At 42.7% G+C, this 23,361-nt stretch overlaps 1 protein-coding gene across 1 annotated transcript; it reads left to right on the top strand.

Moving 5' to 3' along the window:
• Positions 1-328: 328 nt before the first annotated feature.
• On the top strand, positions 329-22,754 carry GMPS (guanine monophosphate synthase; the record flags this gene model as incomplete). The annotated part of the gene is made up of 15 exons (XM_026854945.1): positions 329-522; positions 4,006-4,120; positions 5,692-5,789; positions 6,793-6,896; positions 8,920-9,113; positions 9,422-9,587; positions 11,119-11,270; positions 11,922-12,095; positions 13,662-13,767; positions 14,786-14,901; positions 15,813-15,938; positions 17,024-17,139; positions 18,814-18,944; positions 20,500-20,672; positions 22,208-22,754. Coding segments are annotated over 15 exons (2,067 nt in total), but the record flags the coding sequence as incomplete, so codon positions are not given.
• Between the last annotated feature and the right edge of the window lie 607 nt (positions 22,755-23,361).

The raw sequence follows: 23,361 nt of genomic DNA on the forward strand, positions 1-23,361 counted from the left end.
TATTTATGGAAAGCTCTGCCTTCATTAGTTTATTAGCATATTTTTTTTTTCCCCTAATTTGTACCACATTTGGTTTTGGGGATGGGGATGTCACGTTTGTGCAGCTTGGGAGGGATGTGCCGCGTTCACGCGTAGCCCCTTTATCTTGCCAGTCCATCTACCGGTCCTTGTAAACTTGAGAATGTTTTTTAGATGTTTCTTGGCTAGTCTTTATCTTTTTAATCATAAATCAACATATAGGCCACCTTAGCAAGCTTTGCAGATGTTACTTGTTTAAGAGATCTGGCTTGAAAGCCTGCGGCGTGTCCCCGCGAGGCGCTGACATGCGTGCCGTTCGCAGCCGGAGAACGCCGGAGGAGAGCTCAAGGATGGGCAGCACCGCTACGAGGGAGCCGTCGTCATACTGGATGCCGGGGCGCAGTACGGGAAGGTCATCGACCGCCGGGTGCGAGAGCTCTTCGTCCAGTCCGAGGTCTTCCCCCTGGAAACGCCAGCCTTCGCCATCAGAGAGCAAGGCTTTCGGTAGGTGTCCCCGCCGTCCCTCTGCCTGCGCGTTCTGCGCCTCCGCCTGTTCCAGCGGCCCCGGAGGGGGTGGGCGGCCGTGGGAATTGCCTCGGGTGTGTGTGCGCTCGCTTTCGTTGTAGTGGGGTTCACGATTGCATCTTCAGCCTCCCCACAGCAGCACCTGAGTGTCGCTGGGGACGCTCGCACGGAGTCTGGTGTATTTGTTTCTCAGTGCCTTAATGTCATTGTAATCGTTTCCATTTGTAAGTATAGTTTAAGAAGTTGCTTTTTCAATATGTATCTGCAAAAAATTTAGATGATCTTGCTGTTTTACCTGTTAAACTAGGGCAGCTGTTAATCAAGAAGACAAGTCTGGTGAGTTTCTAAAAATCTCTTTCTTGGTTTGATTTAAAAAAAAATAAATTGGATACTGAAGCTATTGTGGTAAATAATGCCAAACTGTTTCTGGGAAGCAACTAAAAAAACTCACTGAAACTACCACTCATTGTTTGGAGCAAGAAAAGGTCTCTCAATTATAATATTTAGTACTTTGCACATTTCCTTTTCTTGTTTTAGGCTTACCACGGCGTGCTTTTCTTTTGTGGGGGGAAAAGTAAATACCCCGAAGTCTACAAATTGTCAAAGATCTTAGTTGAGTACAAATCCAGAAATAAGCTGCATGTGAGCTGCTTGGTTGTGCCTGACAGCAGATACAACAGCTCTTTGCTGTGAAATTGCATTTTTCTAATCAATGATAATTAGCGAACCAGTAAACAGTATATTTTAGTAAGTCAAATAGGAACTTATTGATCTCTTCCTAAACACAGAGAACAGAAAACTTAGGAACTGCTGGATCTGTCAGGTGGCTGTTGTGTGAAGAATTTCTCTTTCCGAAATGTTCTGAAAAATACCTTCTCTTGTCAGACGTTGTTTATAATTCTCTAACAGTCAAGCCTTTAAAAGATGGACATACCTAACTACTGGTTTAAAAAGAGTTCCTGCATCTCCTGTGTGCTGGATTTGAGGTGTGGGTCGTAGTACTAATGACGTTTTGTCTCAGACCTGTGCTGTATTGATGCAGGTTTGTAGTGGGAAGACCTTTTCCCCCTTTCTTTTGACAGCTGAACATTTTTCAGTCTCGTGATTAGACCTGTTGGACTTGTCATTCCAAATAATTGCTGTCTAAAATGTGGCAACACCTCCTCTTCATTCACAAGGTCACTTCTCAAGGTTAAGGGAGTGATTTCTGGTTACCGGTTACCCAGATGGATCAATCAGGTGTGTGTCCACAGCCTCAGTCAAACATTGGCATCCAGGAAAGCTCAACAAATACTGATGTCAGCCATTGGGTGCTTCTGATCAGTGACCAGGGGTTCATGGCTTTGCTGCAAGACTTTGATAGATATTCCACACCATGGGAATAGTCAGGTTTCCATGTTGCAGCTCGTGCATTGACGGGCCGAGGAGCCGTGCTTTGGTCTGTGCTAAGGCTTGAGACAGGCAGCAAGGTTGAACACTTTGCTAAACTTTATTCACATGTTGTGTTTAAAGAGCCAGCTCCTCAATGTCCAGCATTTCAGAGCAATCTCTAGAGACGAGTTCCATCTAAATATGACAGACATCAGCAGTTTCCACAAGATCCTGGGCCATGGAGGTGCCACAGTCGGGGTCTGCACCGGTGTTGAGCCGAATTCTGGCCCTGTCTGAGCTCAGGTGCGGGTCCTGAGGTCGGGGTATCAATGCATGCATTTTACTGTTGGTATTTTTATGTGGTTCCCAATGTGCCTTTAATCCTTTGCAAACAAACAGGCTTTCCAAAGCTGGGTCAGGTTGGTTGGAAGTGGTTTAAGGTAAACCAGAAAAATGTATATTCATACCAATGCAAGAAGGTATGTAAGAAATGACAAGCTATTGCAGTAAAACTGTCAAAATCTACATCCCGTGCTAGTTTTAATGTCTCCTGGACAGTTGAGAAGATGCAGGTTCCTCTTTCACCCTCAGCTCATAATTTTAATCTTTAATACTTGGACACATTTGGCTAACCTTTCTGTATTCTGTGGAATCTTAGTTGGTATGGAAAAAAGCAGCTTTTTCAGACTCTACCGTTTGAATAGGACAGTGCATAACTATTGACTTCTTGTAAGAAGGTTCAATTTGTAGGCGTGGCTATACGTCATTTAATTCGTATTAAATAGTGTTCTGTACGTATGGCCCCTACGCAAATCTTGCTGTAGGTGGGGTTATAGAAGCAGCATTGCCACCAGGCGTTAAGGGGTTTCAGGCTCTTTCTGGCAACATCTGAATTTAGGCAATTCATCAGGTCTCTGACTTGAACAGAAGTGCCTGTACACGTACAGCGGGGACTAGTTGGCAAGTTTGTTCGGTGTAAGCTGCACCTGGGTCAGCCGTATGCTCGTTCCAAAGCTCACTTGTCCATCCTGATGTACAAAGAAACAAATGCTGCCTCTTCCAGCTCGCAAGCTTGCGGCACTTTGGCTCCAAGGGGAGCCCCCACCCAGCCCCCTGCCTCGTCCCCTGCATTGGAACGGAGGGCTGGGGGAGTGGAGGTGGGCTGCAGGGAGGGCTAGCTGTGCCCGGGGGGGGGCACGCACCCTGCCTGCTTCGGAGGTGGCCTTTGGTGGGTGGGCTTGGGGCTGCAGGGTTGTTTCTGCTGGTGGTCAAGGTGGTGCAAGAGCACTGTCTGCTTCTGCTGCTTAAAAATAGACAAATTCTATTTTGTCCGTACTTGCGTGACAACTGCTCTGAATAATGCTGGGAGAAAGCTTTGTTAGGTGTGTTTAATCCTGTGTGTGCCACTTTCTCTCTTTGTGGAATAAACAGTCCACGAGTCCAAGGTCTGGTACAGCCGTGTGCCATCCTGGGCCGGGGCCAAACAGCATTGCTCAGCTGGCTGGTTCTTCTGTAGTTCACGATTTTGCAAATCATCGTGGTTTGCAAAGGTCTCCCTTCCCTTTTGGAAAGGTGTAATTTTCTGTTATAATGTCAAGTATTAGCTTCAAATGCTCACATGTATGGGACTTGTAATTCGCACCCTGTGGCTAATGCCATCGCACTTGGTAATCGGGGGGATGAAGGGACGTTTTTTTCAGCAGCTCCAGATATTTTGGAGTCTTTTTTTCTCCTGAATGCAGCTCCTCTCCAGACGGCACCGACATCATGAAGTGTGTATATCTATATCTTAACGCTAATACTCTGCATTTGATCCTAACCATCTTGCTTCTCTTGTAGTTGACACTCGGCTATGAGGAATTTCAAGTACAGTCACTGTTTAAAATGGTTTATATTTGACTTTGTTTAAACTGATGAAATACCTCTGTAGCACAGCAAAGTGAAGCTCTATGTTAGGGTATCTGTGAAAATTTCTATTAGGATATATCGAGTTCTAAGGGTATTATGAGACAACGCCTGTGTTTAAAGCAAATAGATTTTTAAAGCAAACAATACATTTGAGTTAATGTTTTCTTTATCTTTTGTCTGCAGAGCTATCATTATATCTGGAGGACCAAACTCTGTGTATGCAGAAGATGCCCCATGGTTTGACCCAGCAATATTTACAATAGGAAAACCAGTTCTTGGAATCTGCTATGGCATGCAGGTGCAGTTGAGAGAGATGTTTATCTACAGCTGTCTCCCAGGCCTTATTTCTGATACTAACTGAAGATGAACTGCTAAAGGACCTGCTTTTCAAATATAAGCAGTGTGCCATGTATGCAAAAGATATTTTTGAAGTGCTAATTGGTACACTGAGCATACTGTGTATTCTGCTCTTGGCTCTGCCGTACCAGTAGCATAAATGGTTTCTCTTTGCTTAACTGCTGTGAATTGAGTTCCACGCTGCCTTTTTTTTTTGTCACCATAAATGTACCCTGCCAGTCGTTAACTAATCTTCTCTAGTTGGTATTGGAAAACGTGCCCCTCGTGTAAAAAAGTGAAAGAGTTTCTCCCTTTTGGTTTTCAAGTGTGGAATGTTTCTAGCGTTGTTCTTAAGAGTGCTTAAACCCTCCTGCCAACAAAACACTCATTTGCCTTAGGACTGAGTGGTGATCCCCCAGTGATCTAGTAGATCTGAGCTGAGTGAAGAAACAGACTTCCAGGGAGACAAGGACTGGAGTAGATACATGATTTCTGCTTGTGCATCGTGTTTTTTTTCCAGGGTTAGTTATTTGTTAGGCCTTCAAAGGTGCTGAATAATGGCTGGGAAAACTTGAGACAGGCAGGTGATTAACAGAAACAATATTGGCACTCCCTGTTCTAAAGGGAAATGTGTGTTTATATTAAAATGTGCCTTAAAACGCTGAGCAAATTGAAAACCACACTAGTTAGCCTCAAGCAGGGAAGTTCCTTAAGGCTGACTTTACAGAAATGAATCAAGTGTGTGTATTAATGCACTACTACTTCATTAAGAAAGATTGAAATCAGTCAAGCACAGTAAGTATAATAATCTAACTAGGTCTAATATGAAGCCTTAAATCTCTGCAAGTTGAAGTAGCTGGAAGGTGAAACTCCAAAAATATTTGTGAAGTTGCCAGTTATATTTGCAAGGAAGTCTTTATTTTGAGACACATGAAATCTAAAACGCAGATACAGGACTCTGAACACCAAGGTGAGTTTTAGAAAGAAAAAACCTGGCTGAGAATTGTACTACTCTGATATAGCAAGGATTATTAAGAGTCACAAAAACAACACTAAGGGAATAGACTCAAGTTTTTAACTGGTTCTCCAGAGCAGAGGAGCCAGAGTTTGAGAAGTTTAGGCCTGTCGGAGGGCCCTTAACTAAAGAACAGATAAATCAGATTTTTGTGCAGCGCCTTAACTGTGTTTATGATAACTGGCCCCAGATACTCAGCTGATTTGCAGAGCAGCTGTTTGTAAGTGCAAGTAGATGTACACTATTGAATATGCATTATTTTGCATATTACTTTGTTGTGTGCAGCAGCAGTTCCCAGCTATGCTGGCAGAAGGCAGCAAACCCATTACAGAACAATGGTAATTCTGAAGAGAATTCTTACCATTTTGTAAAACGATGCTATTAAATGAGTATAATCATGAAAACCTAGGTCGGTATGTGTTGGAGGGCTAGGGCTATTGTCAGTCATAGGCAGCCTGAGGTATAAAGTGGTACTAGATTGTGTGGCGCTTTTTCATGTCGTGTTTTTGTTTTGGCAGATGATGAATAAGGTATTTGGAGGTACGGTGCACAAGAAGAGTGTTCGAGAGGATGGAGTGTTCAACATCACTCTGGATAACACGTGTTCGCTGTTCAGGTGCATAGACATTTTAAGTTCTCGGAACAATGATGGAAATACTAGTCTGGAAATGGGTGTCTGCGTGAGAGGAAGGTTATTTAAAAAAAAACCCAGTGAGATTGCACCTATGCTTATCTGATAATTTCTCATAAAACTCCTGCAGCTGTGTTCCTGAGTAAGCAAGTTGCTCCTTTAAACAAATACTTAGGCATAACTTCTCGAGTGTAGAAATGCAGGTGTATTTGCTTGGAAATCCGTGTAAACTGTTTATTTCAAAGTAGAACATCTTCACTGAGACACCATAAAGTGTGCCACAACATGAGAACCTTTGTGTTAAGCTCTTGTCATCTTCTGCTGTGCAGTGCATTGCTCTTGTATTGGTTGGCACGCATCCAGTTTTTGAAAGGTAATAGAAAGTCTGAAACCATTCATTTTCTACCTTCCTTTAAAATTGCTTTGGGATATTTTATAAAACCAGAAGTAGATTTCTTGGTAGTTTGTCAATGTCTCTCAAGTTCCTTGTAACAGTTCTAACGGTTTGCTCATACCTGGCGTTACAGCTTTTATTAACTTTCCGCTGTAAGGCTACTGCAGAACTTTATACCCTGCCTAAAAGTTCTCACGTTGTCCTGAGAACACTTAATTTGACCAAGAAAACTTCACTTCATTGAAATAAAAGGCAGGACTCCCAAGTATCCCGATTGACTCTAGATGGCTCTATGTGTCAGAGAGAGAATAATTTAATGTTGGCATGGTTATAAAAAAACCCCCACCCTTTTAAATTAAGATAAATTACCTCTTGCATGAAGGGTGTATTGTACAAGAACTTACGCAGCTTCCAATGGAGATCTCTCCGAGTTGGAGGGCGCTGTTTCTGGGAAGTAAATCCTGCATATATTTCAAACAGGCCTGGTCAACCGAGACGTGCTTTTATGGGGATCCTTACAGGCTCTTGGAAATGCAGGTAATTAGGTCTTTGTTCTTTTTTTAAACTGATTGTAGTTTTTAATCTTTTGTTTAGGGGCCTTCAGAAGGAAGAGCTTGTGCTCCTCACTCATGGAGACAGCGTGGATAAAGTAGCTGATGGATTCAAAGTGGTTGCACAGTCTGGGAACATTATAGCAGGTATTTATTTTATGCTGAAATTGTCTTTGATAGTATTCATTAGAGGAAAAAATATGGCAGACAGAACCAAATGGGAACAAACTATCCCTGTTATTTAATTGCCAAGTGAGTGAACTGTCTAACAATTTCTGCTATGTGTTTGCTTGCATGTTGTGCTGTCTTGATAATAAAGAGACAAATAGACATGGAAGTGAATGGTCTTGGTTTTAAATTGGTGGTTTAAGGAAAAATTAACTTCATGGTTTACGTTCTTTCAAAGGATGTAATAAACTACTGTGTGCCCTTAAGCCAGGGGAGTGGAAGATGTGTGCAGTATAAGTGGTGTTTGGTTTTTGCACAGTACAAGTCAAGAATCGCAGAAGCCCAGGTTGGAAGGGACCTCAAGGATCATCTGGTCCAACCTTTCTTGGCAACAGCCGGGTCTAGCCAAGCTGGACCAGCCCCTGTCCAGCTGAATCTTAGACGTGTCCGGGGTTGGGGAGCCCACCGCTGCCCTGGGGAGATCATTCCAGTGGTTGATTGTTTTCAGCATGAAACATTTTCCTCGTGTCCCATGGGAGTCTCCCCAGGAGACTTGTACCCGTCACCCCTCGTCTTCCCCCGTGACCCCTTGCACAGAGGGACTCTCCGTCTCCTCTGCAGCCGCCCTTCAAACAGCGGCACGTGGCGAGAAGGTCTCCCCTCAGCCTCCTCCTCTCGAGGCCGAGCAAACCTCGTTCTCTCAGCCTTTCCTCACGCGCCTGCCCAGGCCTTTGATCGTCCTTGGGGCCCTTCTCTGGACCCTCTCCAGCCCGGCCACATTTTTGTGTAGCAGGGACCAAAACTGAACACAGTCAAACGCTGTTTAATTATTAAAGCTTGATTAACTTGCTATTGTATTTAGTATTATTGCATGAATGTTCAGCTGAGCAAAAATAATGTTGGTACTGAAAGCAGCGTTTCAGATATTACGCACAGGCAGTCACAGAAAAATGTAGGAGCTTAGAATTTGGTTTCTGAAAGCTCCTCAAATTACTGAATGCCAAACAGCTTCTCGGAGTCTCTTTCCTAGGAGATGGGAGACCTGGAGAGGTCTTAAGTTTGCTGAGCCACTTAGTAAGATCTCAGATCATTCACCTGGTTTATTTTAAATGTTTCATTAAACAAAAAAAAAAAAAAAAAAGCTTAAGATACTGCTTTTAAATCATACAGGTAAATAATTTGAGAAAAATTGACCTTTTAAAAGACTTAAAGATGTTGTGTTACAGAAAGATTCTTTCCAAACTACTGTTAAGATTAGACAGAGCATTCTCTGTATTCTGGCTTGCCTTTGAAGCCATCGAGAACTCATGCCTACAACAAAAATACATTTTTTTGCTGTGTAAAGTTTGCTGCATCCATTGTGCAAGCTCCACCAGAGCTCTGATATCTTTAATCCCACTTTGTGGAGGGGTTAGAAACAAGAGTTGTACCTTTCCGATCTGGAACGCTTTCCCGTGGGCTCTTACAAAAGCCTGAGGCTCCCTTGTGTGTAAACGAAGAAGCGGTGGTAAGGTGGTACCAGGCTTCCAGCAGCAGAAAAAAAAAATACAGTGATCATTTGTTAACCCCAATTGTTAATCCCAGCCTGACCAACACTTCCCTGGTGCAAGTGGAGTGCCGGATCTACTCGCAGGAGCCCTCCTGAGAGCGCTGAGGAGCAGAGTGGTGGTGCTGCCCGTGCACAGCCCGTCCAGCGGGGGCTGTAGGGGGGATCCTGTGGGGAGAAAAAAAATTCACTTCATTGACTTCCTCTTCTCACAAGGGTTTTCCAAGGATGTCTGAGTGTTGTCCCTGGTTTCTGAGGGATTGCGTGTTCTGGATCCGTAGCAGTTACCCTCGTTCCTAATCTTAACCAGAATCTTTAGTTTTGATTGGTGATTTGTGCCAGAATGTGGTGGAATAAATCACTCAAGCACTGTATGCTTGATTTTCTTCGGTATGCATTTCACTTCCAAATTTTTTTTTTTTTTTATGCCATGCTCATCTCTTTGCACCAACAAAGGCATAGCAAATGAATCTAAAAAACTGTACGGAGCACAGTTCCACCCTGAAGTTAGCCTCACAGTGAATGGAAAAATGATCCTGAAGAATTTTCTCTATGATATTGCGGGATGCAGTGGTACCTTTACAGTGGAAAACAGAGAAGTTCAGTGCATTCAAGATATCAAAGAGAAAGTGGGTTCATCAAAAGTCCTGGTAAGTAGATTGAATTAAAGCTGAAAGATTATTTGCAAAAGCTTGACAAAAGCACTGACACTTAGAGTTACTCAGGTTAATTTGAAAAATGCGGAATTGCCATGATTCGTGTAATACATTAAACAGGTTTTAGAAATCCTGCACAACTGGGTCGATACGTTGTTTGACTTCTTGTTTTCTCCCAAATCATTGACTGTAAGTCTGTTCTGGTCCTCAGAGTTGAACTATTTGTTAACACTTTCCCTGTAGACAGCTGACCAAATTTTGTATGGTTTTTTTTTCCTTTTTTTTTTTTTCCTCATCCTTAGGTTTTACTCAGTGGCGGTGTGGACTCAACAGTGTGTACTGCTCTCCTGAACAGAGCTTTAAATCAAGATCAGGTCATAGCTGTACACATAGATAATGGTTTTATGCGCAAGAGAGAGAGTCAGTCTGTGGAGGAGGCACTCAAAAAACTTGGCATTCAAGTTAAAGGTACCGTAATTTTGTTCAATATGCCTGATACTGCTAATGCAGTCTCTCCTAAAATGTATGCTCAGGGGTTTTGTTTCATTGATTTGAATGATCTTCACAGTTCTCAGACTTTACATACCCAAGCATGGCTGCTGATTTGGAACCACCTAGGCCTGTTCACAAAAATTCAAACTGCAAATATTAAGCCTGCCTTACTTGGTCGGAGCCTACACCGAGCTGAACCGTCTCGCCGGTTGTTGAGCTCTGCTCTCTGCTGTTGGGACGCAGCTAAGTGGTGGAGTGCCTGTCACCTCTCTGCTGATGGCTGAGCAGTCAAAACTCATTTGATTGCAGTTCTCTTTAGTAGCTGGGTTAACAGTCCTCCCAGCAGGGCTTTATTTCTTGTCCTGGATCTCTTTCTTTTTAAACTGTGAGCTCGTTTGGGTGATTGAATGCTATTACAGTGAAAATTACTTTTTCAAGGCGTTTTTTTCTTCTCTCCTGGCTTATAAATCGATGTGTTTTAGCTGGTTTTGGAGTAGCTTGTTGAGAAGCAGTACGTGATGAGGGAGCAGAAGGTACCTTGTCACGGCTGATGAGAAGGTTTAGAGTTTTTTGGTACCTGAAGTGCGAGTTGCTCGAAGACAAATGATGTGTGTTTGAGTTGTGCAAACGGTGAGAGCTGCTTTGTACTGCCTGGCTGATTTCTTTCATGAGCAATAGCTGCCTGGTGCCGGGGCTGTGTGGAAGTACAGCTGCCGTGTGTGTGTCCCTCACGTTTTGGCCAGGAGGCACGGCACTAGGTGAGCAGTCCCTCCCCGTGGCCCGGCAGCGGGACGCGGCGCAGGGAGCTCGCACGCTCGTGTCTTGCACGTTGGGCTGTAACATCCTGACGCAGCAAAGTCTAACTTCTGTTCTACATGCATGTTGGGGTGTTTTAATTTTGTTTTTACTTTTTTTTCAGAGGAAAATATAGGTCTTATATTTGCACTCTGTAGACCAATAAACTTGGGCTCTGGCTGGCTGCCAGAGTAACAAATTGAGGGAATCCCTGTGCTGGAAATGCTCCTTCTGTAGGTCATGGCGTTCAGTGCTGGTAAAAAAAAAAAAAAGCCAAAGAGTATCCTAGCTGATCTCTGCCTTGAAAGCCTCTCTAAATGAAGAGGCATAATGTACCATGAGTAAGTAGTGCATCATTTAATTTTGGTTGCAGAAAGGCCTTGGGGAAATACCGTCCTGTAAACTATTTACATAAAGCAAGTAAATTATAGTCTAAGAACTCAAGCAAGAACTCAACTTTCACATGGTTTTCTGGCCTCATAATATGAAAAAAAAATTGCCCTCTAGAGTAGGTTAATAAGAGAAATAAAATGCTTTTGTTACAATTAATTCTTGAGCTATTGAACAGCCCTATTTAATGCAGTTAATAGTCAAAGGACTGGAGTGATCTTTATTTTCTTTTTTTAAAGCAGTAGAGTGAAACTTGTATTTTTGCAACCTTGCATAAAAATCTTTACCGGCTTTGCCAAAAAACTCCTGTAATTTCATGCAGTGGTGAATGCAGCTCATTCATTCTATAATGGGACAACAACTCTGCCCATCTCGGATGAGGACAGAACTCCACGTAAAAGAATTAGCAAAACCTTAAACATGACTACAAGTCCTGAAGAAAAAAGAAAAATTATTGGTGACACCTTTGTTAAGGTAATGTTTATTTGTTGGCAGGCGTTTTGGTTTTTGTTGGGTTTGGGGGTTTCTTTTTTTAATGCTGTGATGTCTAGGTAAGTCTTCTGTGTCGGGCTGTTACGTGCTAACGTGCTGTGCGCTCAGTGGCGTCAGTGCTCTTAAGTTGTGGATGACGTAAGAAGCCATTGGCACGTTATCCTACACCTAAAACTTTTGGCACTCACTCGGTGGTCACAGCGTGGTTCATGAGCATTGCACAAGGTCCACCAGCGTGTTCAGATGTACTGCTTGGCCATTCATAAACTTCCATGTCACCTTTTTTCACCAGAGTGATGGGTGACGTGAACTGGGGCGTGCTTCTGGTGCTGTGCTGAAGATGACCCATTTTCCATCTGTCAGCAGTCAGTGTTGGTGATGAAGGGAGGATATAACATTTAACAGGCAGTAATGTTCCTGTAGTCTGAAGATGGTTTTTTCCATTTTTTTGTTCAAGAAAATACGGGGTTATAGGACTATTTCAGCAGTGGGCCAGTGTCATAATTAGTCTTCCTATTTGTTTGGGCTTTTGCAGCTCAGTAGCATTCACTGGGCAATCCATTACCTTCCTTTAGACCTTTGACAACCAAAAAGTAGATTGAAACACTTTTCTTTTTTCTTTTCACCTTATAGATTGCCAATGAAGTTATCGGAGAAATGAATCTGAAACCTGAAGAGGTTTTTCTTGCTCAGGGCACCCTCAGACCTGATCTCATTGAAAGTGCTTCCCTTGTTGCAAGTGGCAAAGCTGAAGTCATCAAAACTCATCATAATGACACGGAGCTGATTCGAAAGTTAAGAGAAGAGGTAAATGAAAACAAGGATGCTGGTGTATCCTTCTGGTTCTCATAGCTGTGAAGCCAAGTATCAAAAGTGCAAAACTTCTGTGTTCTGCTGGTGTAACTGTCCCGTGTTGATGGGACCCTGCTCTGATGAGGCCCTTTAGGTTCTGTTGCAATTATTACATTTCTTGCTAGTTGCTGCATTCCCAAAGTAGTCAAAATTGTTTGAGTATTGTCCAGCAGTGGCTACTGAGGAAGATGTCAACAGATTGAACGTGAATTCATTCCGTGTGAACACTTGTGGTCTCAGCTGCACGCTGAAAGCTGTTTCCTCGCTCTTTCCCTTTTTAACCCTCAAAACAAATGTGCATCCTTGTAAGGAGGCAGAGCAATACCACGTGCCTTTAGTGGGAGAGGGGTTTAAGACTTCTCAGACAAATTTATTTTGGTTTAGCTGGAGTTTGTGGTGTAAATGGGTCATTTATTCCTTCTATATCTTGTTCTGCACACTAGTCAGTGGGTAACCTTTAGGTACTGATAGTCCATTTCTGGCTCATTATGGTTCAGGCAAGAGTGGTGTCAGTGCTTTAGTGAAAAGAAAATCAGCTCCTGTTGAGAGAGGGCCAAAATTCTTCTCTTGAACCTCTAGTAACATTCAGCACTGCAAGCATAGTATTCTCTCTCTTGAGAGAGCATGAGACATTTAAATGTCTCAAAATCTAGGGTTAATTCCTTCAGGTGCCTACAGGGATGAGTTCTTTCTGTTCTTACGCAGCTTCTGCATCCCATTACTGGTAACCTGATCAGCTGTCTGCCAGCAGTACGCTGGTGGCACACAATCTGTTTGCCAGTTGTCAGTTTAAGAACCCACAAATCTATCTGAAATGGCCCAACATGGGCATCTGTGGACGACAGCCAGGAGGATGAAGATGATACGAACGCAGGAGGCTGAACTGTCTGAAGATAAGGAGCCCAAGTCCTGTCCCTTTGATTACACTCCCAATCGCTCCGTTCAGTCCAAAGTCCAGAAGAGCTTTTTGAATACCTTTCTCCTGCAGAGCTCTTGACTATTAGCATATGAAGTAACTGTAGGAGACTGCCCTGTTCTGCCGTTTCTGATACTAGAACGGGAAGTTCTCCAACTGTATCATAAGGGAATCGGCACACGAGACATCACGTAACTCTGTTGGAAGGTGCTCAGTTATTAGTAAGTGCCCAAGTAAGTTGGAGAGAAAATAAGTTACTGACCCACACTTCTAATACTGTACAAAGTATTTTCAAGGCTTCTGGATGGGTTTGAACATCTAGGGAAGAGAAGAAAGATCTGACTTAGTGAAGACAAAGCAGGCATGACCGACAGCTGTATCCACACTGATTGTGCCGCTCATATTTCTGGCACAACCTTAAACTTCCTTGTCCTGTGATGTTTTTACAAAGCCCACATTCACATGTACTTTCTTTCCAGTGTTCATGCAAGTGTTGGCAGGTGACGCTGTGAAAAGCAGGCCAGTTTGACTGCCATAATCTGAACATTTGAGGCTTTTTGTTGGAGTATGTAAGCTGGAGTGTAAGTTGCTTTTTCTTCTTTAAGGGTAAAGTAATAGAACCGCTGAAAGACTTTCACAAAGATGAAGTGCGAGTGCTAGGGAGAGAACTTGGTCTTCCTGAAGAGCTGGTTTCAAGGCATCCCTTCCCAGGTATGAGAGTCGGTCTGTGCTACTAGCGAGGGGCTATGGGTTGCATCGGTGTTAATTAGAATGTACCTAACCTGTAGAGTAAATTAGTGCTGGAGCATAAAAGTTACCTTTAAACTGGAAAAAAAAAAATGATGGATTTATTAGTTTTTACTTAAGCAGGGTCTTCTTTCAGGAAATGAGCATTTAAGAGCAGCTTTATTACGTGTAGTGATTAAAGTTTTATAATTGAGTTTGCTTTTAGCTGCAGTTGTTTCTTTTTAGTTGCGTAAGAATTATCAGTGAAGCGCAGCTGAATGCTGCCTGAGCTGTCAAACGTATCTTACTTGAAATATTGGTCTATATCCACCTGCCTTTCTAAGGGGCACTTGCTGTTCCGAGAACGACTGCGTGGGGAATAACAACAGTTCTTCACCAGAAAACATCAGAGTTACCTATCAGCCAGCCAAGTCCACATCCTTTTAAGAGGGGAATGTGTTTTTCTGTCCCTGTGTTGTAGAAGTTGTCCTGCAGGGTGTGTAGTAGTCCCTGGCAGAGCGTGGAGGCTGTTGTGCCGATGCACCAGCATCACATGAAAAGCAAGAAGCTGTCTTCAGACATCTCCAGGAAATTACACGTGGTTTTGTATCAAGTAGCTAAAAGGTCAGAGAGCTGGCAGGGGTCTTTAGAAGCCGCGGAGACTCAACTCTTATAACCAACTCTCTGATCCCAGTTGCCTAGTGAAGGGAAGGAGGTTCCCGTTTGCTCTGGCTTTGCCATCACCACTAATTGCTGCTTTAAACAGCCAGCCCATTTAGCTAAAAAAAAAATGCTTAAACGTACCAAACAGAAATACTGTTCCGGAATAAACACCTCGTGTATTTTTTTCTCTTGTAGGGTGTTAAGACAATAGAAGTACAGGTACAATGGCAAAGCTCACTGTCCTCAGTGACTGACCTGCTGTTCCAGATGCTGTCATGTTTTCAGATGAAAGTCAGCTTTCCTGTTCTCTAGTATAATGTCTTTTTTTTCAACTCTGCAGGTCCTGGTCTAGCAATCAGAGTGATATGTGCTGAAGAGCCTTATGTGTGCAAAGACTTTCCTGAAACAAACAACATTTTGAAAATAGTTGCAGATTTTTCTGCGAGTGTTAAGAAGGTAACAAAACGGTGAAATTCTAACCTGCATGGAAGTCGCGTGGTCATTCTGTAGTGGCCTGCCATAGGGTTTAAGCTGACAGAATTTTAAAACCCCTTTTTTGTGCTCTTCAAAGAGTAATGCCTTTCAGTACAATTCACTCGAACCCATTCAGCGTAGAACTTTTCACACTATGACTGGTGCAAATGTTAGGTTTTGAAAAACGGGAGTTTACACAATTTTCAACCAGTGCATACATTTTGTCTCAATTAAACTTTGTGCAGCTGAGGATTTCTGGAGATTTTTCACGCCCTGAAATAATGGTAACTTTCTATTGTTGCATGCCCACACAATCACTGAATGTCGAAATTAAAGTGCCGGAGCAAGGAATTAGTGCTTCCAGATATCCTGAAGAGAAACATGAAGTTATGTTGAAGTTCTCAGTCTGTTATGACCTTCATGATTACTGTAAACTCACTTGAACTAAACTGCAGGGGGCTGGAAAGTTGTTAGCAGACGCCTGTTCTAAATCCCAGGTTCAAAATGGCTTCTAAAAACATGGAAGGGGAGTATTTCCTTGAAAACTTGTGGAATTGTGGTGTGGAGTAATAGGATATTGCTTTGTTCTGTATCTGAAATAAACAATAAAGAAAAGTATAGCTTTGTGAGAGAGAGAACGAGCGTAGGAAAAGAGCTTCACCTGTGGCCCTTGAGAGCTTCAGCCTGAGCTACATGCAGTCCGGTCAAAACTGCTGTCGCTAAAATTTAGTTGTTAAATGGAAAATATTTTTAAATAGTTCCAGGGGGTTAATGTGAACTAAATTTAAGCAAACAGCTACTTAAATAATAAATTTAATTAGCATTGTATAAGCTCTGTTGGAGTGCTTGGGGCCTTATTTAATTAAAATTTCTTTTTCTGCATCGTTGCACAGCCACATACTTTGCTGCAGAGGGTTAAAGCGTGTACAAGTGAAGAAGATCAGGAGAAGCTGATGCAGATTACAAGCCTACATTCACTGAATGCCTTCTTGTTACCAATCAAAACTGTGGGAGTGCAGGTACGTGGATTCATTCCAGGGACGTTCTGAAAGCTGCTTCCTACCACTGTGGCAGGCTGCAGCGAAGCAGAATAATTGCTGCTTAAAGATTGAAAATAAAGGGCTTGACTCGGGAACTTAATCTTCAAATGACTGAGATCTGATGGTGTTGTCATTTGTCAGTGCTGGTGTAGTGCAAAGGTGTCAAGACATCTGAACAGACACTTGAGCAAGTGCCAGGTCTTGTATTGAGGGTATCATTAAGGCTGGACGATGCTGGTCACTTAAAGGCAGTCTCTTCGTGGCTTCATAGTCTGGTAGACCTCTGCTCTAATCCTGTTGCCCACTTTAAGGCTCAGGAGTCCTACAGCACTGGTCAAAAAGCCCCCCTGCTTCCTACATCTGCACATCCTTGCTGCTCTTTCCTGCGCTGGTCCTCGGCCTCGTCCTGCACCGGGGTGGTGCAGGCTGTTCAGGATCCGGGAGCTTTTGAATCCCTGCAGCGGGGTAGTCTTGTCTTTCCTTTCACTCCTTTGCTAACGCCACTGGAATTTTTGTGGGCTGTCCTTTGTATTTCTGTCACCAAACGCCGAGCTGGCATTGTCATGGACTTGTGAGCAGTAACTTGGAAGACTTCTTTACTGAGTAGTCAGAGCTGTAAAGTACTTTTCTCTGCTTTATCAGTATTGAATTACATCTGTTGTTATCCCCTGCTTAATCCTGTGTGTCTCTTCTGTAACTCCCTGCAGTCAGCTTTTCTCACTATTTTTAAATAGCAATACCCTGAGCAGATATTTATGCTCCATCACAGGCTTTCTTCAGATGGTGCTGTCAGAACACCACCACACAGCCAATCCCTTTGCTCAGGTCACCTTACACGAATCTTTCCATCCCGAACGTTTTGTACCCTCTCGTTAGCTCACAACACAAATACAATTCTGTGTTTTCTCATTCACTTGGTATCTCTCAGCGTATTCACCAGCTGAGTGTCTGCTAACTGTTGACACAAAGTATGGTCCTGTAACCTACAGCATGAACGGGAAAGTATTGTGAACTATTTTGGAGCAAGCTTCATGTTCATTTATTTACCTTTTTCTCATTTATAGGGTGACTGTCGCTCATATAGCTATGTTTGTGGGATCTCTAGTAAAGATGCTCCTCACTGGGAGTCTCTTATGTTTCTTGCCAGGCTCATACCACGCATGTGCCACAACATAAACAGGTAAGTCTTTTGGATTATCTTTAGTTCTCATGATCAGCTTAACATACACAGAATTTTATCTTGCACAAGCATTCTCCTGTTTGATCTGTGGTAGAATTTTTTAATATGTTGTATGAATTTATCATACAGAGGTTACAAATGCACAATAAATCAAAACATAGGTTTATTTCTGGAATTGCTAGCCTGAAAAAGAAAATGATAGCCTGTCTACTAATTTTTTTGAAGAACTTGGCTAGACAACGTTCAGTGTAACTTATGCAAAATCTCTTTTGGAAGATTCCAAGTCTGCTGATGAGTTCTGGTGTCATGCGGTACTGCTTTGCTTTGTGTCTAAAAGGGAATTTACGTGGGACTGTCAGTTCTAATGGCACGTAGGAAAGCTCCGAAGCTGGGCAGTTTAATCGTAATTGAGCTCTCTCGTGAGTCTGCATTTTCTAGCTACTCGATTCCCTAACTTTTCCAGCACCTGAAGTTGCTTAGATATTAAATCCGTTCTGGAGAAGGCATGTCCTCCTTGCCTGGCTGCAGACTTCCTGACGAAACTGCTTCTAATCGCTTATAGCAAAACTTAATTTTGTCACATAAGTGACACCTACTGAAGGAGGTATTCTTAAAGGCGAGATCTTGAATTGCAAGGTGGTACTTCAAACTAAATGCAGAGGGAACAGAAGAAGGCAGAAAACCAGGACTGCGTGTGCAGTTTCAGAGCACGTGCTGGGTTTACGGCGTTGGTGTCCTCTTCAAGCTCTTGTGGATTTACTACTGAATATACCCCACGTCTGGGAGTTCTGCTGTACCAGGGTCAGTCTCTCACTGCTGTTTCTAGGGACACTGAAGTTGGCAGTTTGAGGAGCGGTGCACTGAAATTGTTGGTCTTCTGCCCAGCTGTGCTTGCAGGCTTTGTATTGCAAACGAAAATACAGAGTGAAAAGCTTGCCTCACTTTCTGCTTTGGATTTTAGACAAGTATTCTTGGTTTGTATCCACAAACCCAAATAACTCGTGTGAATATATTGTAGTAAATCCTTGTATGAGACCAGTCAGCAAATATTACGCTTTGCTTTTTGTTCTGCAACATAGAAAACACGGGTGAAATTAAAAAGATAAAGCTGATGTGAACTGTTTTGAATTCAGAAGACATTTTATTACAGATGTAGTTACGTAGATTTTTAAATAGTGGTGTCAGTGCCCTGTGCTGAAAACACAGCTATTCTTTAACAATAAGGTTTACTATTTAATGGTATTTTTTGTGGTTTCCTATTAGGAGAGAAGATAGAAATTATAAGAACTTATTAAGTAGCTTCCTTAGAACAATCTTAGCTTTAACTGGCATCAAAGTAAAATTGAAAAAAAACCCTTTGTGATAGTGCTGAGTTAGGATTTCTGGGTTGTTTTTTTTTTTTTTCCAATTATTCTCTTAAGTAATACTGGGGCTATCACTAGTCTCTAGCAAACCAAAGTAGATTTGTATGTCTGATTTCCAAAGCTAGTGTGTGTGTCGTGTTTGCAGAATACGCACGTGAACTTCTGTTAAGCTCCAGTTAGCAGCTAAGGAGCTTTTTTTCCTAGTTCTGTTTTCTCACAGCAGTGCTAAAGATGCAGTCTGTCGGGAATCTGTTTTATTCTATGTTAGCATGATGTTTGGGCTTACATTTCCATCCTGCCTGTTTTCCAGAGTTGTGTACGTGTTCGGTCCACCGGTCAAAGAACCTCCTACAGACGTCACCCCCACTTTCCTGACAACAGGAGTCCTCAGCACTTTACGTCAAGCTGATTTTGAGGCTCACAATATTCTCAGGGAGTCTGGTAGGTACATTGCCTCGGCCCAGGGATTAGACTCTTGTGTCAAGATCCCTGCAAACCTGACTGGGGGTAGTTACAGTGGTATTGTCAAAATCTAAAAGCTTCTCAAGTAGCTGCAAAAAGTGATAAGTTAATGGGGCGAAAGGCAGGAGCTGTTTCTGCAGGGTGTAGAAGCTGGTAGCTAAAGGACAGGAATTGCCTTTCTGATAGCAGAATTCATTTTAGGGGATTTTGGGGGATTGTGGCTTGCCTCTGACACATCTCAAAGCTTGGTGCTACTTTACAGCAGTGCAAACGTCTGCAAAAAGTGCTGTTAGCCAGCTGAAAGTCAGCCGAATTACTTCTCTTTGCTGATGATCTCAGTCATCAGCATTTACCTGAAGTAAATAAACAGTGTAAAGAAACTTGGCATAGTTTCTAAATCATGGGGGGGGGGGGCTGTGGAAAGAAGGGAGCCTGAATGCTAAGTTTCATGACCATTAGGTCATGGTGCTCACTACCTGGGGTGGCTTCATAGTTCTCAAAGTAAAAACTGTATTTGAAACCCAACGACTTCAGGCTAGCAGATGGTAATACTTCAAACCCTCAACATCCAGGGAGCTTTTGGTACCCTGTGACATGGCACGTATCTTAAGAATATAGTTTTTCTGAGGTTCAGTTATTTTTGTTTTAATTTTTTACTTAATTACATTTGAAGATGTGATACGTGTGGGAAGCAGTTCATCAGCCTTGCCTGTGTTTTGTGTAAAACAAATTACAAAGGATATCTCTTTTTGAACATACATGCTCTGTTTGCAAAGCTGTCTTACCATAGTTTATATAAAAATAGCCTCAAAAGGCTGAGGATAACACTTACAATTGTGTTTGTAAAACTGTAGATGTGTCTCGCTAACTTTTGGTGACACTCGGCTTTGCGTGAATGAATCACTCCCCAAAATAAGGCTTGAGTTACTTAGTGAAAAAGACTCTTTGTACCAGTAACTCAAGTGGGTGCAAGCAGAGGGTGAGAGCCTGCATCGGTGTTAGACTGGCTCTGCAGGCTGCCACACACCTGCACCTCAGACCTTTAGATCATTTAAACGCTGAACTGAGGGGAACTGTGTTTTGGCTTTCAGAGCCATTAAAAAAAGAGAAAGTGAGGTGATTGTCTGGAGTTACCTATCAACCACCCGCAACAGGGATACTTAAGAGCTTTCTCTTAAATATGGCAGAGCTGCTTGCGAAGGGCTCTTTATTGGGCTTGATACGGGAACAGACAAAACCCCACGGTTACGTTATGTGGATCTTAAATTGCATCCGCAGCGAGTTGCAGGGCTAACGGAGCCCAGCTGGGTGTGTTCTGCATGCTGCAGATGCTGAAGATCATTTCGGGTGGCAGTTTGTGTAGTTGTAGTGTGAGATCTCCTGGGGTGAGGTAGCAGTAGTGGAAAGATCCCGAAAGATGTCAGTGTGGCTCCCAATAGGTAGTTTGAAGTACATGTGGGAGATGCTGTAAAACTTCTATCACCCTTGTGTCTTTAAACCAAATTAACGCCCTTTGTGCTGCTGTTTTCTGAAGGTTATGCCGGAAAAATTAGCCAGATGCCAATAATACTGACGCCGTTGCATTTTGATCGGGACCCTCTACAGAAACAACCTTCCTGTCAAAGATCTGTGGTTATTCGAACTTTTATTACAAGTGATTTTATGACTGGTATTGCAGCAACTCCTGGTAATGAGGTGCCAGAAGAGGTAATACGGGTTTTGAAGTTCCTTTTCAACACGAGCTGGTATTGTAGATGACTCATTTTGACTTTCTTCCCTTGATCACTTGCCTTGACTCTTTGGTGTGACTTTCTTTGTCTCTTACGTTGGATTCATTAGGAAGAATATGGTGGTGTTTTGGGAAAAAAAATCTGTGGGAAGATGAGAATCTGGCCAATGGATGTGGCAAACTTAGAGGCTTTCCAGCAGAGTTGAGCCAAAACACCATCAATTAAAAAAGAAAGAACACCCCAACCATTTTTGAGATTTTTGAAATTAATTTTTTTGTATTAGTAATTGGGGATGTCCTGACAGATTTGCCCTTGATTGTCACTTCTGATTGTACTGGAACCTGCTGTTTAATGTCTCAAAGTGTGCTGTACTAAAGCATGTAGGGGTTGAGTTCAGGCACATTCTTCTGGGAAACTTTATCCATGTCCAGTTTCAAGTACTTGTCTCCCTGGGAATGCAGCGTAAATGAAGACCAGGACTGACTTTTTTTTTTTTTTTTAAACATACTTTAAAAGCATATAGGCATTGTTTAGTGATTGTGTGTAACTGGAATCTTCTACTTTAAGGCAGCCTCTAGCTATTTAAAAAGAAAGGATTCAGCGTTAAGTTACCACGTAAACTGTTCCATTATATAAAATGAGGATTTGTTTGACCTTGAAGTTTGTGTTTAAAAACAAACAAACCAACCATAAAACCCGCACCCAAACAAAACGCCCCACGCTCTTCAAAATGTAAAATTGTCGCTTGAAGCTAGGTGGTAATGTGGTAACAAAATAGTGGAGGGTGTGGAAGAGACCTGTATTTATGGGGAAAATAGCTGACGAAAAATGTTCTGTGTTTTTCCATGGAGAGCAATGCATTGTTTAATTTATGCTGGCGCTGTGGAACAGCGTGTCGTCGAAGTGGCAGTGTTGCGAACTGTGGGATTTTTAAGGAACCTGAACTTCTAAGGATCAGCAAATTCTCATTTGGATACTTGTGCTAACATGAACTGATTGTGAACTCTGGAAAATAACTATCAATGGAAACTCTTCGGGTGTCTCTTGCTGTTTGTTTCTTGTTTTTTTCTTTTAGAGCTTTTTTTGTTTGTTTTGAAAGGGCTTTTGCTCAGACTGTTGTTTTGGGTTTGGTGGTGGTTCAGCTGGAGGTGATGGTGGTCTGAGAAAAGTCTGGAAATGATTGATAATAACTCATAAGTGCCTGTGTTCCTGCTGAACTTTGAAGAAATAGTTTTGAAGCTGAAGAGCGGCTGCCTGGAGGGAAGTGTACTGCGATCGACACCCTGGTTTATTATCAGTGCCAAAAATCAGCAAGTTCCGTGAAGCTAGAGGTTTTAAGTTGATTTTCTTTCTTAATTGGTGGTAATATGCTAATAGCTATAGGCTCTTTCTCTCTTGCGTAATTAGTGTGAACCGCTTTCCTTTTTTAAGCTTTTCTTGGATAGTTTTCATCAGGTCTGTTTTACATGTTTCCTCCTGATGTGTTCTATTTTTTTTTTCTCTCCACGATAGGTTGTGTTAAAAATGGTGGCGGAGATTAAGAAGATTCCTGGTATTTCTCGGGTGATGTATGACTTGACATCAAAGCCACCAGGAACTACGGAGTGGGAGTAATTAACTTTTTTTCTATTAAAGTACTGTGTGCAGTCTAAATCATATCAGAAACCATTCCCAGTGTTGACATGCAGTACTGTGAAAGAGTGACTGGAGCTGCTACATCGCATCAGATTCCTCTCCTGGAGCATAAACCTGCAGTTAAGAGCTGTGCTGGGGATGACTGAGTGGGGCTGAGGATTTGTACGGGTAAATAATCATGGCAGCCTTGCCGGTGCGCAGACAGATTCCTATTGCTTTTGCCTTTGTCCTACCCGTTCTTCCCGTTTCCGCGTGTTTTATTGTTAACTGTAATTTCAGCGTCTCTTTGTTTTTGTACACTGCGTGAGAAGAGACAGTTTATTTACTTCTACCGAAAGCATTGTTACAGCCTAAAAACGTGAGATGAATTCTTTGTGACCAACTGCTTTTGAACGGATTTATTATAAATGAATATTTTGCCAAACGGAGTAGTGGGTACGGTTGAGCTGTGGAATTACCGTGTACCTGTTGTAGAGTGTTTAGCCTGTTCTGTGTTGTTTGACGTGTCGGCCCATGGCAATAACGTTGAGCTCCACAAGAGCCATGCTGAGATAGGACGGAATTACCTCTGTCTGTCTGTCCTGTACCCGCTCCCTCCTGCACCGCTCGGTAGCTCTGTGCGTTGGCAGCAGGCGTGGATCCACGGGCGCAGCTTTAGTGTCTGCGTGTGTCCAGTTCCAGGCAGTGAAGTGTCGCAGTGCTGCTGGGGACGCTGATGGAAGTGTACAAAGGGGAGAGCAGCGTGGAGAGCTGCGGCACCGGGGCTGCTGCGTCTCTAAACCCTGTTTCTGTCCTCGGAGGCCGGCGCAGCAGTCCCTTCGCAGCCTGCTGCCGATGTGCTTTCCTGATACTTGATGACAGTTTATTTTCTCGCGTTTGCTTTTACAGGATTTTTTTTTTTTTTAATGTATTATACTTAGCTTGATCCTTACGATCATTATAGCTGTTAGTGTGGAGTCACAGTACCGGAGGTGACTTACCCAATCCACGTAGATCCCTTCGTCATTCCTGTTCTGCAGTTTATGTAGTTA

Source organism: Athene cunicularia (assembly GCF_003259725.1).
Source record: "Athene cunicularia isolate RWA chromosome 9 unlocalized genomic scaffold, athCun1 chr9_part1, whole genome shotgun sequence".
Classification (NCBI taxonomy): Eukaryota; Metazoa; Chordata; class Aves; order Strigiformes; family Strigidae; genus Athene; species Athene cunicularia.